The sequence below is a fragment of the Achroia grisella genome, unplaced genomic scaffold, assembly GCF_030625045.1.
Source record: "Achroia grisella isolate CSIRO2021 unplaced genomic scaffold, CSIRO_AGI_Agris_v1 utg308, whole genome shotgun sequence".
NCBI classification, from domain to species: domain Eukaryota; kingdom Metazoa; phylum Arthropoda; class Insecta; order Lepidoptera; family Pyralidae; genus Achroia; species Achroia grisella.
Window position 1 is genome coordinate 2,017,395 of NW_026712791.1, and position 18,467 is coordinate 2,035,861.

The 18,467-nt window shown below is 30.1% G+C and overlaps 2 protein-coding genes across 2 annotated transcripts; one reads left to right on the forward strand and one right to left on the reverse strand.

Moving 5' to 3' along the window:
* The first annotated feature begins 3,518 nt into the window (after positions 1-3,518).
* On the forward strand, positions 3,519-17,031 carry LOC131843487 (sodium/hydrogen exchanger 7). The gene is made up of 17 exons (XM_059192156.1): positions 3,519-3,938; positions 4,188-4,343; positions 5,291-5,451; positions 5,744-5,959; positions 6,488-6,561; positions 6,945-7,086; positions 7,460-7,565; positions 8,382-8,584; positions 9,137-9,248; positions 9,601-9,760; positions 11,755-11,806; positions 12,613-12,642; positions 13,405-13,473; positions 14,089-14,163; positions 14,655-14,831; positions 15,021-15,104; positions 15,469-17,031. The coding sequence occupies exons 1-17, from the start codon at positions 3,704-3,706 to the stop codon at positions 15,532-15,534; spliced, it is 2,118 nt and encodes a 705-aa protein (XP_059048139.1). The 5' UTR covers positions 3,519-3,703; the 3' UTR covers positions 15,535-17,031.
* LOC131843485 (metallo-beta-lactamase domain-containing protein 1) lies at positions 16,700-18,146 on the reverse strand. Its single transcript, XM_059192154.1, has 4 exons — positions 17,828-18,146; positions 17,574-17,738; positions 17,382-17,495; positions 16,700-17,296 (listed from the first exon to the last, which is right to left on the reverse strand). The coding sequence occupies exons 1-4, from the start codon at positions 17,976-17,978 to the stop codon at positions 17,076-17,078; spliced, it is 651 nt and encodes a 216-aa protein (XP_059048137.1). The 5' UTR covers positions 17,979-18,146; the 3' UTR covers positions 16,700-17,075.
* Positions 18,147-18,467: the final 321 nt, after the last annotated feature.

Here is an 18,467-nt window from a genome sequence, read left to right on the forward strand (position 1 = left end):
GAAGACATCAATGAAGAAATGATCAACAGAGAATCAATAATCCTTACTAATATTATAAATGCGAAAGTAACTCTGTCTGTCTGTCTGTCTGTCTGTCTCACTTTCATGCCAAAACTACTGAACTGATTTAAATGAAATTTGGTACCCATATACCAAAGACGCCGAGGAAGGACATAGGCTACTTTTTAATGCGAAAAAAGGGTTGTAAGGGGTTGAAAATGGTAATGCATGCTTTATGCGGTTGAATACACACTTATTATAATACTGGCTTAACTAAAAAATTAGATATTTTGGAAAGTCTACTTTATAATTGTGGTATTAAGTCTATATTCAAAAATTTTTAATTTCTGAATTACACCAGTATTGTACTAGATATGCGACTTATTAACGCTCATATGTCATAAATAAATATATATGTCATTTGTATAAGCAGCGCGTCAGCGCGCTTTTTTGGGTCAGTTTAATAAATACCTTACTAATATTATGAAAGTGAAAGTGACTCTGTCTGTCTGTCTTAAAAGCCAAAACTTCTGAACTGATTTAAATGAAATTTAAAGTCTAGATCTTGAGTTAGGACATAGGTTACTTTTTAATGCTAAAAAGGGTTATAAGAGACTGAAAGAGGAATTTTTTAAAAGTTTAAGCTTCAATCTTATTTTTTTGCGTATTGATTAAATATAATTAACGAAAATGGGTTGTAAGGGTCAAAAGGGGAGTTAAAATGTTGTATGCATGTATTGTCATTTTTTAAAGCTAGAAACTTGAAACTTATTTTTTAGGCTGTTGAGAAAATATCAGTACCTACCGCCACAGGACTCAGCCATAAATAGTTACAGTATAGCGACATCTTATCATTGGTACATGATGACACTAATATAAGTAGCATTAAAAAAAAACAAGAAAAAGGGTTATAAGGGGTTGAATGGGGAGATGTAATGTATGTATGGTATGTATGGAAGTATCTTCATTTTAAAGATAGTAGTTTGAAACTTAGTTTTTGGCTGTTGATTGAATTGTATGGAATTATGTATGGAAATTTCATTTTTGAAGCTTGAATGATGAAACTTTTTTATTGGGTTAGATTATTAATATATATTTTTTATTATTTGCTCAAAGTCACTATTTTACGCGGACGAAGTCGCGGGTACAGCTAGTAGATTTCATATTTCAAAAAATTTTCAGTATATTGTAATACCTAGTATACTAAAAGGAAACTTAGTTTTTAATTACGGAAAAATATTATATCACTTGTGATGTAGGAAGTAAATAGCTTCTCAATCTAAACCACACGACTTTAATATCTCTCATGAATGCACGTCATACATCTAAAATTTATACAATGATTGCAAAATTACTTACTTCATTAATTATATACGTAAGAAGGTAAGTAAGGTAGGTTATATCGTTAAGAAGATATTATTATATTATATATATATAACAATTTATTCCTATTTTAAGGATCTAAAAATAAAATTTTAATTTTTCATACTATCTCGATGACGTGGAGTCAATATGAATATTCCAGAATTTATTTACTATATCACATTATTTCTTGAGGAAAGTAGCTTCATAAAAAGATCCCAAGACTGACCGGTCTTGAGTATCTACAAAAAGCTTTGTTGTTTGGAGATTTATGATTAATATAATTGTTTGCAGATTTCTCATTTAATATTAATCTGTTAAGACTCATGAGTACACATTAAATCACTGGATCTAAGCTCAATTCCAAAAAATATTTCTCAATTAACCAGGAATTAACCAATAATGGTAGCGAACCGTGTGGCGGTCGACCTGATTAGAGTAGAATATATTGGTAGCAATACAACTACTAGCTCCTGTTACTAACAATTTCCTCTTTCGTAATACCATATAGGTATTAAAAACAATAAATCATGGAATATTATGTATAAACATTATTAAGTCTCTATTTATCACAACGGACTTGATATTCTATGATAACGTTATAATGAATTTGTACAATACTAGATATGGTACACAGACAGATTTAGATATCAAATAGATAATGTGCATTTATTTAGTTCATAATTATCTTTCGTTATTGTTCTCTTAGTTAAATAAGTATCACATTATTATAGCTGATCTGATAAGATACAGTGGGTTTTAAATTTAAACAAGCTGTTTATTAACTCCTGTTCAAACATGCCATTGAATACGTTGGCTCGTCATTTTCATTATCCCGGATGCTGATTTTGTATTATAGAATATCACATTGGTAACCTAGCAGTAACCCGCTATTTCGTTAGCTGTTTATACTTACTAATTTCAATTCCCTATTTCACCTCCTAAAATACTTAAAATTCACACCATTATACTCCTATGTAATATACTAATATGTCATTACCTTTAAGCTTTTACTTTTATTTCAAAAGACCTAAAATTAGAATTTGATGTACATAAGTAATGTGCACGATATTTTTGTCAAATTATCTTACTGAGCCTTCACAAAACCGCTTTCGCTCCTTTTCTTATGCCTTTACTAATTTTTCTCAAAAATATAAATTTAATTTTAATTCTAAATGTATGCCTTAACACATAACTCTAAAATGGTTTTTCTCAATAAAAATATAAATTTTTTTAATAAAGAAATTATGAAACCCAAATGTATTTTAGACCAGAAATAGATTGTAAAATGTCACTCTGTATAAACTGGTTCTATGAATCAATATTTTTTCTAGTTATTTTTTGTAACACATATTACAATTTTTAAGTTATCTCAGTTTGCCTATGTGTGCAGTAGCATTCTCTAACCAATAGCGTCCAGTTTTAAACATTTAAAATACCCGCAGTATTTTAGCAGTTTCCAAAAATTTTAAGGAAAAATAATTTAATTAGTAACAAAAGCAGTTAGTTCATTATTCAGTTAAAAAAACAACATTGACAGTTTTATATGAAGTATAAAAGATAAAAAGGCACCTCCTGCAAATTACTGCAATTGGAACCACCAATAGTTTTAATATTAACTATTGGTGGTCCCTATTGCAATAGTAGGTATGATTTCATGCTTCAACATTATTCAGTATAAAATATTTTGAAACAAAAGAGAGATTGGTGCAAAACCCCACGAGAAAAAATGATAATGATTTCCGATATACCAATAGATATCTGTTCCAGCATGAAAAATAAAATCATTTTATGATAAAAATACGTAATAAAAATAATGAAAAGTTATATTTCTATATCATTATCTATGTTTATATGTATAATATCGAATGTATAAAACACGCATAATTACGCCTTTAGGTGAAGGATTTAGAATTTTTGGAGAATTATAACTTTCAGCTGTATACTATAGATTTCTTGAGTCTGAAGGAAACTGGAAAATTTATAACAACATAAACTGACATTTCGTGTGGACTTTGACAGATCACTAGATATTAGGCAGTAAAGTTATATAGTTTCAATTTATATCTTTTATCCTGCTTTGTCATGTACGACTTCCATATGCGTAAACAGTACTAAAGGTCCTTATAATTATTTGAAATTTTATGCACTATTCAATACACAAAGCGACGAATTTTCAAGGAAATTGCAACTTTTTAATACGTATCTATTTGTGTTCAATAATTGTTCATATAGTTTCTAAACATTAGGTTATTTTAATTCGTTTTCCCGTTTTGAGTCGTAATTGCTAATAGATGATAATTATTTAATGTGATATTATTTTGCTGAATTTGCGTTAATCATGGCAAATGTTTATTTTTTTACTATCTTTGCGTTTTTTTCGTACACAATTACAGTATGTAGAGCTTCAGGCACCGATATTGCGCTAGACGCAAAGGCCACTCTATTACATCGTATAGACAGTTTAAACCTATTAATTTACACTTGTCTTCTAACTCTGACCGTTTTAACTATTTGGGTGTTTAAACATCGTCGAGTGAGCTGGCTGAACGAAACAGGATTAGCTGTTATATATGGTAAATACCTGTTTTTATAAAAGGTGCATCATATGATTATTTTTTATCACTAGACCTTGGTTTTTTAACAGTTCAATGAAATTACATGTCATTGTATTCCTGAGTCCTAGAAGAATGTAATTACCTAATTAAATTAATATATACCTATGGTGTTATGTATGTATGTATGGTGCTAAATTATTTATACATTAAAAGAAATGTTATTATTAAAGGATGGTTTATAATTTGTAACTAATGTGTCTTTCATAGGTTTAATAGTAGGTGCAATAATCCGTTATGGAGGCAGTACAAATGAAGTCACACATATTGATGCTCACCCTGCACCAGAGAGCAAGTATAACCTCTCAGTGCCACCGGACATGCTGTGGTTCCATTTCCCAGATAAAATACAAATCTCATCTGGTGGTAAGCTCAACATTGAAACTATTATAATTAAAATATATCTTAAAGATGTCTAGAATAGAATTGATCAATTTTTATGACAGCCAAAATCCTAATTCCAAGAATGTTTATTCTATACATATAGTACAAAATTGATACAGTAATAAGGTAAATTATGTTACATATAATATCATATTAAATTATATGTTGTGGTGGGAATTTATGAAACTGACAGTTACAAGTTATAATAATTGTATTATTACAACAACATTGTGTAATTATGTAATAGATCCTATAATATACAGGTGTAGTAATGATTAATTATTTTATTGTGAAGTCTGTGTTTCTGTCAACACTACTGATTTAATTATTTTGATTTATGTACATACTTTGGTTACTGTTCACCTTACATTTATTATAACTGTAAATTGTAGCCATGTGCACTATTTTAATATAGCTTTTATAAAAACAGATTAGTTTCTTGTTAGTTCTTTATGACTGGCTCTACATTTTGGAGATGATAATAAATTTGACATATTATAAGTGGCTGTAATAGAAATAAAGTAATTTTGATATGCTTAGTAGATAAAGTGCTTTTCATCAAAGTACTATATTTTTAACATTACTGTTTATATGTTATATATAGGACATACTTAAAACCAAAAGAATATATAGTTATCATATGTTTTCTCACATATTTAATGGCACACCCTGATAGTACAAGTGAGAAATTTTACTCTTCAATTGTAATAAATATATAGAATTTTATTTTCCAAATAACTTTAACTTTACATTTCTCTAGTAGAGGAGAGACTATACTAATATTTTAATATGTTATTTATTCTATATATATATTATATTATTATATACATAAATTAGTGTGGTAATGACAAATGTAATAAATTAAATATTATGACAGTTACCATATTTAACACTGTTTGTAGTATATTTCAGTGTATAATTTTTTTTAGAAGTTCCTGTACCAAACAAAACTTATGCATACAGCTTTAGAGGAGAAATAGTGAATATAGAACAAAATGAAATAGATCTGAAAGCTACTTTTGACCCTGAGATATTCTTTAACATAATTTTACCTCCTATTATATTTCATGCAGGATATTGTCTCAAACGTGTAAGTATCTACTGTTTAGTGTTAAAATAAAAAGTAAAAATATTTCATTTATTATAGATGGCTTAAGACCATCCTTATAGCAGTTATATGATCATGCATTTGAAATACGAAAGATGATCCATATTATAAATATATATTTCTTAATTCTGCTCATCTCTGGGTATATGTTATTCAGTGACTTCTGGTTATACTCTCCCTTTACAATCTTAAGGAAAAAAGATAGGAAAGCGGATGCACATATATGAAGTATCTAAATCCATATATATTAACATATAATTCTTCTCATTTTCAGAAATATTTTTTCCGAAATTTGGGTGCAATACTAACATTTGCTATGGTAGGAACAGCATTGTCTGCATTAGTCATTGGTGCTCTTATGTATGGCTGTGTACAATTGATGCCTGCATCTCTGGCCTCAAGCTTCACCTTTTTAGATACTCTGTATTTTGGTGCATTAATTTCACCGACGGATCCATTAACTATATTAGCAATTTTTTCACAATTAAAAGTAAGTAAATTTAATTATAGTTATATATTATAATATTCCAATAACATCAGTTTTACCTCTTGCATAAAATAAAACGCGAAGTAATGCTTTTGTGTATAGTATCGTAACAGAGATTAACCATTTTTACTGAGCCAAAATTAGTATCCTAATATCAAATAATTAAAAAAGTTAATCCAATATATACTCTATCCTAAGTTAGGTCCCCAATTTATTACAAATGCTTCTTAAATGACAATTTGTAAGTAAAATGTGGTGAACTTGAATACCAATATCAGTACTAAAAAATATTTTTTCAGAGTAGACTAATTACTTACAACTTATTTCAAGAAAGAATACCTTTAAATGTAATTAAATTAAAAGTAAAAGAAATACTACTTTTATTAAAAAAAAAATTGTACTATCTATTTATAATATTTTGTTTTCTTTATTTGAAATAAACATTTAAAACATGTTAGTGCTTTCTATATACTCTGTTAATTTCAAATAAATTTAATCTCATAATTGTGCTATCTGATATTATATTTCTAGGTAGATGTCAATCTTTACGCTTTGATTTTTGGCGAAAGTGTTCTTAATGATGCAGTCGCTTTGGTCCTCAGCGGGTAATAAACTTTATTTATTTGCATAAATTTTAAAAATATAAATAAGTCTGCTAACTGCCTAGCAATAACAATTATAAATAATATAATTGTATACTTTGTTCCATAAAATAAGTTAGCATGTTACTATTGGCATAATATAATAAAAATATTAAGGAAAAATATTTGTTTTGCTACATGAATATCAATGAGGGACAACTATATGTCACCAGAGTTACTAATGTATTTTCTAATATACATTTACTTACATTACTATTCAATGAAAGTATTATATCATTGGCCTCCCGCCTTTGTTCAGCAGTGGACGTCTTCCGGGCTGAGATGATGATGATGATGATTCTATCATTATTTATATTATCATGTATGTAATTGACTTTGTTTTGCAGTGCCATACAAAATTATGAGGAAAGATACTCAAACGATGGCGGATTTGAAATTACTGCGTTCTTAGCGGCAATTGGAGACTTCATTGGAATATTCAGCCTTTCTCTGCTCATTGGTGCTTTTATGGGCTGCCTGACAGCATTGATATCCTTTTTATTATTTATGCTTATTGATGTCAAGTCTCAAAACACAAAACATATCTAAATATTGAAATCGAATACTTGATAAATATATTTCCGAAGTATTGAGCAAACCTACAAAATATACTTTATTCATATGTATACCTTAGAAAACTATTTTGTATAGCGAATTTACATATATTAAATAAATGAACAATTTTTTTTTCTATTTCATTGTGTACATCATGAGATCAAGAATGTTAAAACTTAAATATATTATATATTGTTCAACCTAAAACACACAATTATGTAAAACAATATTGACACATTTTACATGAATCCTGATATACTGATATAGTAATTATTTGTTAAAATATAATACCTTAATCGAAATACACATGACTAAATTTACTCATGTAAGAGAATGGCCATTGTTGGAGTCGTCGCTCTTCGTACTCATGTCATACGCGGCTTTCCTTATTGCTGAAGTTTGTGAGCTAACAGGTAAATGTTGGATATTTTTTTAATAGTAATAATTTATTCTCATCTCAACGTTCAACAAAATTAATGATATATGTACACGACATTAGCATAACATTTGTTGGTTAGATAGACGAGTTTATCCTGAACATGTTTCTAACAAATTTGTTATTTAATAGTAATCATTAATGTTTTATCTATAGGAATCAGATTAGCACCTCACATTGCTCAATTACAAAAAAAAATATTTACCCCATACTAATTCGTATTGTCGTTTCTGCTTTATTATTTTGTAGGACTTTACTAAAGCATACCAGTTTTTTTAACAAGAGTATTGTAACTTTTTAGACATACACTAATTTCTGTATCCTTAGTTCTCATGTCCGATACAATAGTTTTACAAACCACCGAAAGTGTTGATATTCATGTAAAAAATAGCAAATATTTTCCTATTTTTAAATGAATATCAACACTTATCTACGCGGTATTTTCAATTCTGCTTTTGAAGTTCAATCTGTTTATCACATTGCTCGCTTGTTAACTCTCCGCCGTAGGAATTTTAAGGATTATTTCTTTTATTTATACTACGTTTGCATCGAAGTCTCAGGAACGGAAATCAAATGGAAATTAATCTCAGCTATTTACATTTATTTATACGATTCTATGATTTCACTTTGCAAAAATCAAGATTATGACTACTACCCGTCATAATTCATTTCATATGAAAATGTCTATTTATAAATTTAATGTTTTATTTTAATAAAGAAAATATATTTTAAAATATTATTTGTAAATTTTATATTGATAATTTTTCTAATGAACTATTTTTCAATTTTACAGGAGTGGTAGCGGTTCTATTCTGTGGTATATGTCAAGCTCACTACACTTACAACAACTTGTCATCGGACTCAAGGAACCGAACCAAGCAACTGTTCGAACTCCTGAACTTCCTAGCTGAGAACTTTATATTCACATACATAGGCGTTTCTATGTTCACCTTCCCTAAACACCACTTTGACCCGTGGTTCATCATCGCTGGATTTGTATCCTTTGGAAAATTTTAAGAATTATGGGATAATAACATTTTTTTTAAGTGATTAAAAAAATCGTATGTGTACTGTAATATCTTATACTGTCATAACTCATAACTGATGATGAGCGGTCAATATGGCCCTTAAAAAGTACTGTCATCATAGTACCATTCTGGCACATAATATTTTCACAGCTTGCATATATCTTTTATCACGTCCTTTTTAGGAAGGAGAAACATAGACGGAAAAAGAATTCCACAATTGAATGACCCAACACAAGTAAGAATACGCGATTCTATGTAGCGTATTAAGTTTTTTGGTAATAACTTTTACAATCAAGGTTAAAATTTAAGTTTTAAAATTTACAAGTAAGATTTACTGTGTTCGATACAAACTTAGTTATTGCTGTAGTCTGTTTTTTGTGAAAGAAAATCTTAAATTATTAAACTAGAAGTTTCTGTAATGTTATGCTGTGGCCTTTCTATTAAAAAGAAATTTTATTATTTAACAAATAAAACATTAAACAGTACTTTACAATTAATTCTCCTTCACCAATATTTATAGATTACATCAACTCTAGGACGTGCCGTTAATATATACCCGCTGTCATTCTTATTAAATTTGGGCCGCAAACCACCGATACCTATGAACTTCCAGCATATGCTCTTCTTTGCTGGTAAGATTTATTTATTTTGGCATAATTTTGAAAATTGTGCTCTTAATATCATTATTAAATAATTTAATTTAACAGATAGATGCGTTTTCTTGATTATAGGTATCAGAATAATTCACACTTACTATCCTTAAAACACGTTCTAAATACATTATCTAAGAAACAATTCATATTTTCATTTCAAATACGTTTCTACCATAACATAACTCTTTATTTCCTCCCTCCCATTCTGAGCACCTAGTTAATTTTTATTTCGTCATTGACACTTTTAGACAAAAACGGTCGAGGTTTATGGATTTTCTTTTACACCGAAATTGTTAGATGGGCTGAAAAATTACACATTTGAACTCTTCAGGACTTCGAGGGGCGATGTCGTTTGCTCTGGCGATCCGCAACACAGTCTCAGAAGCTAGGCAAGCAATGTTAACAACAACGTCACTAATAGTGATTGCAACTGTGGTTCTGCAAGGTGGAGCCTCTACATATGCACTTTCATACTTACGCATACCCACCGGGTAAGTTATTTCTACAGTATTTATGAATAAACACTAACTGGAATTTTCATATTTGTTTTTGTCTGAATTATTGTTATATTGAATCGCGTTTAGTACATATTATTAATATAGTTAAACGGGTTTTAGCATGAATAAATTTATGCCAAATAAACGTATTTACCTCTATCGATCACCACGAATTGTACGGAAGGTCATAAAAATAAAGAAATACCCCAATTTTGACCGGGAAGATGGTCTAAAGTTATATCAGCGTGGAATACAGTCATGAATACAAACATGTTCGGTAGCATCAGTCAATAAGTGTACTGGATAGTGTAGATACCGTGAGTACTGTGTCGTGATATATCGTCGGACAATCTAATAACGCGAGTTGAACAAATTGTCAACCTATATATAATATATTATATAATCAACATTGACATTCGCTGTTACTCCAGTCATATAGAATATGTTCCCAAAGGAGGATATCTTGGCATTCCCTGGCCATAAAAACTATACAAGACTCGATAATGAGTGATCCTATTCTGGGAATGCCTGAAGACAACATGACACTATGGTGCCATGTTGTCTTCAGGCATTCCCAGATTTGTACAATTTTACAAAATCGAAATATCTGGAAGAGACGAATGGCAAAATAACCATACACCGACTCACTCAGAGCATGACCTAGTCTGGTTTACAGACGGGTCCAAAATAGGAAATGATGTAGGATGTGGAATATGCGGTGTAAAACCCAAAATCTGCAACTATATAGGCTTAGGAAAATACGCCTCAATCTTTCAGGCAGAGACTTACGCCTTAATTAGATGTCTGGAAGTAATCCTAAGCCTCAACTACATCAATCAGAACATATACATTTATTCGGACAGTCAAGCTGCTCTACTAGCACTTAACTCGTACGAAATCCGTTCTAAACTTATTAGAAACTGTATTCTGCTACTAAATGAAGTAGGAAGCAGAAATAATATTATACTGAGATGGGTCCCCGGGCATTCAAATATTGAAGGCAATGAGAATGCCGACCATCTGGCAAAGTTAGGGGCAAAAACCGTCCAACTGGGCCCCGAACCCTTCTGTGGTGTGCCTCGTTGCCTAAAACTGGGACATCTCAAATTAATAACCAAACGAGAAGCACTAAATCACTGGCAAGAAAAGCCAGAATTAACACATTCAAAAGACCTAATATCGAGCTTCTCGACCAAATACTCCAATAGACTACTGCTATTGAGTAAAAACAACATATGCATGATGACTAGGGCCCTCACAGGACACTGCAAATTAAACAAGCATATGGCTAAACTAGGCCTATGCACGACAAGTATCTGCAGATTCTGTCAAACTGAAGAGGAAACGCCGCTTCACATCGTATGTGGTTGTAGCCCACTCATGCATAAACGAAATATCTCCTTTGGAAGGTTTACACTCTTTCCCGAGGAGATAAAAACGATCGCTCCTAAGAATATCCTTCAATTCTTGTCCCTGACGGGTCTAGGTAGCGAACTCTGAAAAGGGCGAGCACAATAGATCTATGTAGGTCGCAGTGCTACAGGTGCTACACATCTGCTAATAGCCCAAACAATCTAATCCAATAAAAAAAAATACTCCAGTCAGCTCATGACCAGGGCCAGTCGCAACCAAGTCGAAACGATGAGAGAGATAAATACCTTTATTTGTCATAAAATTATCCATTACATATTGTTTAAATTTTAGAACGTTAACCTATACTCCGCGCGCTACATTGTGTGCATCACAGACATACAGACTGCTACAACAGATAGTTTAACAAAAATTAATTGTATTTTACAAAAATGAGTATATGTCATTATTGTTAAATAGGTTTTAACTCCAAACAAATTCCCTCAATATAGCAATTTTATAATAAAACTGGAAAATTGTCTGCTGTAGTCAATGTTACAGGGCTACCTGAAGTATAATATAAGACATTTAGCATTTTCCTGCATCTGAGTTTTGTATATATACAAATAAATTTTCAGACAAGGCCAGAATGATGAGAATGAAGCCCTTCCCTATCGCGACGTGAGGAGTGTAAGTTATTCTATAAATATATTGACTTAATTTTACTAGTAATATTGTACGAAATGTAGCAGCACCAAAATTTAGGATTGCTGTGCAACTAATTAATTATTTTTGTTTCGTACATGTCAGGTAGAAAAAACAATCGTTCAGAAAATGTTAAGTACTAGGTACATACGTAATTCGATAACATCTCTTTGTTGCTTCATTATTTGTCCATGCGTGTTCACCATATAAAGTGCTTTCTTAGTATTCAATATTATAGGACATTAATAAATAACCATGTAAACTATTATTCCTAATCGTGGTTATAAGCCCACTGAGATATCAATAAATCGTACTTACATATTTACAAACATCATTGCATTATTTTACGTATTGTGATATTGCCACGTAGTGTTTTCCGTTCAAGTCATTAAACACGCTTCCACGCAGTTCTATTAATAAGATTGAGTGCCTCCTACAGCCAATTATTTGCATAGACAATTTTTAAACCAGCATGCAGCCAGAAGATTGTTAATCTAATTAAATTGATATATAATATGTTATAAAGATCCTTACAGGATCTTTTTGATTCATGGAACTTATATTTTTTTATATCATAATTACAATTTCATCATCTAATTCAACTACATATAACTAAACCTAAACCATTAAATATATCTCTGGCTGAATGTACAGGATGTAAATTTCTCAAAATCTGCACTATAGAAAAATTGGTTGAAAGTAGCACACATTGTACAGTCACATATGATAACGCACTATGGAAACTGCGCATATGGACCTGGAATATAATTAATAAGTCATTGTTGTGGCAGCTCTACCAGGCCACGGACTCGGGCGGATCGGTACGTATTGTAAATACGAACGCACTTGAATGAAGCTTTATGAGTTGTATTGTAATCTCACGGCGTTTATTACATACTCATTCGCAAATCTGCTTTAAAACAGGTGAAGGATTAAATTCGTTTGTGTATACAATGCTGTATACTATATTCTTTTAAATTATAAGAATTTTAATGTTATATATGTGGAACGCTGCATTGAAAGGTATATAACCTTGTAATGTTCCACATTTATATCAATAATTTTTTTTTTTATATACCTACTATTATAAAATTTAAGGCAGATTAATGCATAATCATATATACCTACAAACAACTCGAAACTTGTAAGTATTTATTCATGTTCATTAAGTATATACATATATTTCAACACAATAATGCATCGAAAAGGTTTAATAACTCAGTAGGTTAAAAATTAACATGAACAATACTTACAAATCCTTACCATAACACCTAAGTGTTTGATTGTTATTCTTCGATAGTTCAAATAGACAGTGACGAGGCGCTTATATTTGGAAGTACCACTTAGAACAAAATTTCCTTTGAGGGGCCCTCTACCAGTTATGGACAACGGAATCGTATCGAATTGTACTAATATATCTTTACATTGTTACTCTACATTATTACATTCTCAAAGAATATGAAATCAGCCTAGGTTGTCTCTTCACTTGATTTGTAACCGCAGCCTGCTAAAAAAGCTCCTTTGATCTGGCTTTTCGACACTTTGTACATATGCTGGCATACTAAAATGTATTTATTATTCAGCCCGGTGACATAGGGTTCGGTCTTCGCAATATGGATTCTACGCAACCGGCCAGTTGCGACAGGGCAACAGTAAGACTAATAAATCGATGCACGACCATTTTATGATAACAAATACGCATATTGCACGCGTTACATTTATATGGCTTGTCTACTAACCGGTTGTGAGGTTGACAGTTGGTTTTTGATTTGAGAATTTAAAATATTTAATCTTTTTATTATTTTCATTATTTTTTACTAATCTTTTTCTCCAACCGTAACTGCTGTTTATATAGCATATAATTCTCAAAATAGAACCCATTCTAATAAGTACTTACACTTAGCTATGGTACAGTTTATTTTTTAATGTACATTTGTAATATCCAAAACGCGACAGCACTACTCATAATGTAAAGAATTTAAAAAGAGTTTTATGTTTGTTTATAATTCTTTAAAAAATATTCTGTAGCTCCTGGAATCATATCGTAAGTTCGATGCTATACGAAACCTAAAAGGCTATTCAAGTTTTTAGTTTCGAAATAAATTAATTTATGTGATTGTTTTATTTTTCACTTGTAGATGTTACTTAATATACAATACATTCAATTGGCGGCTAAATAAGGTTTTATATAACATCTTACTTGGTAATAACTGCTATTTTAATTTTGCATGCGATTTTATTTTGTTTGATTTTCCTTTCAATATTAGAATGGCCGCATGATAGTTAAGTGGGACAAAGGAGATAATGAAGTTATTTTGCCTTGGCATCTAAACAACTACAACGTATGTACACCTTCTATTTCCTAATTGTATTCTATTCAAAGTACACATTATTTAAAATTTTGTTTCAAATTTATCTTGTTTTAATGTATGCTAGAGAGGAGACACAAATAGGCATTGTCACTTGCATGGCATGTTAGCATTAACTTTTCTAAAAAATAATATCAACCATCCTTACTTATATTAATAAACTAATAATTGTCTTTAAAACTTTTAGTTATGTAGTTTGTTTTTTTTTCTTTATAAAATACAATGTTGTAGAAACTTAAACATAATGTCTTGTTGCAGTGTTACCCTACTAATTTTGTACAATAAAATTTGCAAGTATAGTTTATTCATTAAACTTTTAAGTAAATAGTAACCAATACTCTCATTCACAGCAGACTGCAATCACTTTTCTTAAATATTGCATCAACCCTACATATAGATGAAATGTTATATCTGCACTTTTATTTATACTTGTAATAATATTATGTATTTGATGTATGTGACAGGAGGGACCACGTAATGGTGGTGATAAGGCACGTCTCGCACGACTTTGGGGCGCAGTGGACTCCAAATTGCTGAAACCATTATTGACGCACGCGAGGCCGCCGCTCACAGAAACACTACCGGGGTTCTTGAGACCCGTAGCGCGCGTGCTCACCACAACACACCAGTATACCCAAGGAGTTAGTATTACAGTTCTTTTTTATATGGAATAACATACAAGCTGAAGGATACCTGATGGTCGACCCATGATCATAATGTATTGCCTCTGGTTAATTCATTATATGTTAGTGCTTCGGTAAATATATTGATATTTTTATAAGTGCCAAATTGTCTTTTTATAAAAAACTTATTCTTCGTCATTTTTGCAGGACAATAGCCTTCGCAGAACTGACTCAGATTCCGATTTATGTATTGACGAGCAGCAACCAGTACCTACAAGTATCGATCCGCAGGTAGAAAGAATATATATTTAATGCGTAAATTTATTTACCTTTAATGAAAAAAAAAACATGATAATATAATATGAATTTACCCATAACATTTTAATTCCAACTGATAAGAGTTTTCTGATTTGTGAAAAGTACATTATGAATTATTGCTATTCTCTTGTTTGCTAAAATATTATAATATTTATGTAGTCTATATATTTTGTTTATTATTTCTGTATTTCTCTTGGTTGCAGCTGTCAATTAATGGTCGGAATGGATATGGGCATGTCTGAGCTTTGTAGCATTAGTGATTCCCGGCTGTGATATAAAATGATAGTAAATAGATTCTTTTTAATTAATAGGCAAAACTTTTAATTATTGCACGCAGCAATTGTGGCCTGGACACGTGGATACAAGGATCTCTGTAGAAGGTATCACTGGCAGTAATATATAGATACACAATAATATAAATATAGCTCTTATCAATATCTCTCGCAATAACGCCTCAACAGATCAAAAACCCTATGTATGTAGATCTTGAGTAGAGATAGTAGAGAAGTTTTCTAAGCTCATAGTGCCACAATATGTAACTGTATTTTTTTTAGTTATAAATGATTATATATATATTAAAATCTGGCCGGTGTGACTATAACATTGCTACTTTGTATCAACTCTGTAACAGTGTATTGTATTTTATACCACTGAAGTGGTAATGAACACTTTTAATTGTTGTACCTATATTATAATAGTCAAATAAGTGACCCAATATCCTACTAGTATGTGTTAAACATGTGATATTAAGTGCTTGTTACATGTATCTAGGGTTGACTGGCATTAGCCTGAAAATTACTAATTGTAATTTTACACTATCAAAGTACTCAAATTAAAGCTGACAAATTATAGTTATTGTTCTTAGATGACAAAATAACCATGTAAAACAGGACAACAGGATGGCATAAAAATTAAAATTTTTAGCAACCCTACCTACCTGTATAATAAGCAAAGATATTATACAAGGTAACATTGGATCTGAAAATATAAGTTCTTTTGAGAACTACTATCTTTCTCTTTATAATATTATTCTTATAAATTTCCATTATTTTAAATCTAGTCTACAGTATAAAAATTCTATTTAGAGTAGTAAATTTGTTGACTATACCAACCAGTTTAAATTTGTATTAATTTTGTATTACATGATCTATTTAATGGATATATGTATGTACATTAATGTGGATGTTTTTGTATTATTAATAAACCACAATTCTTTCAAATGTAACCCCATTTGTTTTTGTGTTAAATTACACAATATTGTTTGTTTCTATATTTTTGTTATTGTAATTACTTTGTTATAATTATTCTATTTTAGTCTGACATACTAATAGACATCTTTATTAATTCTAATTCTGTTAGTGTGTCAGGGGACTAAAATAATATGTGTTTAAGGTTTATAAAACCAGTTTAAATAATGTACTGTATAAAAGTTACTTAATTTTTTTTCTAATACAAACAAGTTGTGTTTTTACATTTGACAATTGTGCATTTTTATAAGCTTTATAAATAGCATATAATTAAAAAAATTGTATGTTGCTGAGACTATATTTTACACCATAAAAATATAGTTTTATTACACCACATATATTATATAATTTGGGTATACTTTAATTAAGATTATAATAGATACCACAGGGTTCTTCTAAGTGTTTAATATGTGTGCTTATTTTATCTATCTATGCAAATATATATTTTTTAAAGTAGAGGTCTCCAAATTTTTTAGTAATTACTATTAAATACTACAGTATTAAATATTTAATACTGCAGTTTGTGTATGGTCACAGATAAATACTGAGCTGCAGCTCATGCTCATAGTTTGGAGACACTACTTATAAACACTATGCAATGTCAAGTTTTTAAATAATTGGATTTGTTTATTTTAATAAAGTTGTACTTGTAACATGTGTCTTTTAATATAAACATTTTCATATCAAATTGTTAACTTTATTTAACATTTCTTTCTGACAACTTATCACCTGCCTGTCTCCCTAATAGCTCCCTCATTTCTTCTGTAACCTTGAATTTTTGACCATGGCCAGGTACTATCCAGTCTGCAAGTTTAGCTACTTTACACCTATTTTTAAATTGTTCTGCTGGGTCATCGCTGCCTGCTTCAAGCCATATATTTGGGTTTTCTATATCCTCATATTTCTCAAATAAATCTCCTGAAAAGTCCCATATTTTTTCAAATATTGTCACAACTAGAACTACATATTACAAGTTACAAATAAATAAATAAATATTATTTACCAGTTATAGCAACTATATCTGCATCTTTTGATACTACAAGAACTGTGACATCAGAGAGAGTGTGTCCTGGAGTTGGTATGAGCTTAACACTATTATTAATAGTGTATTCCTCACCTTTAAATCAGAAATGTTGTTATATATCAACTTATGTACTCATTAAAATAATGTTTTATCAGTATACATATATGTTACCTTTGTCAAAGGGATGTGCATAATATATATCTTTAAAGGAAATGCTAAATCCTACTATATGTTTAGCATTTAAAAAAAGATTATTATTTCCTATGTGATCAGAGTGACCATGTGTTGATACAACATAATTTATTTGCTCCGGTGTAATATTTTGTTTCTTTAGAGCTGCAAATTAAGTGTAATCTAAATAAAAATTACATATTTAACAATAATAAATGTATGAATAATATTGTACTATAGAGAACTAGGCTAACCATCTACGATTCTATCGGAATCCCAAGCAGTCATTGTGTCCACTATAATATTATGATCGCCTTTTATAAGTGTGCAACTGCAGTTAGCTTTCATCTCGTCCGTACCGCTCATAACGGAAAATCCATCAAATAAAACTACTATTTCACTCATGATTCCTACAGACCTTTACAATAAAATCGTGTGATAATTTGTAATACTATAAACCGTATTTTCTATAATATCACACTAAATAGGAAAAGTAATACGGCAATATTTATTATAGTATATTCATTATGTTATTTAAAATTTTAAACACAAAAGACACAGAGTTCAAGAAATAACTACCTCACAAACTAAAAATATGATTCTATAATTACATTTTTAAATTACAAATTAAATACCCAATTTATTAGTAAGTGTGAATTATTTTTTTCATTTTCAAACCAAAACTGCATTGACAATGACCGACAGATTAGGTGACATTATTATAGTTAGTTAGTAATGTCACTCATTATAACTTAAAAATATAAATAAAGTCTTATCCTTTAACTAATATTGTAATTTTCAATTGTACACAAAAGTAAAGTTTTTAAGTCATAGTATTTAAAATATAGATTACTTTAAATACATTGTCATTACTTATGTAAAATACGAATACAG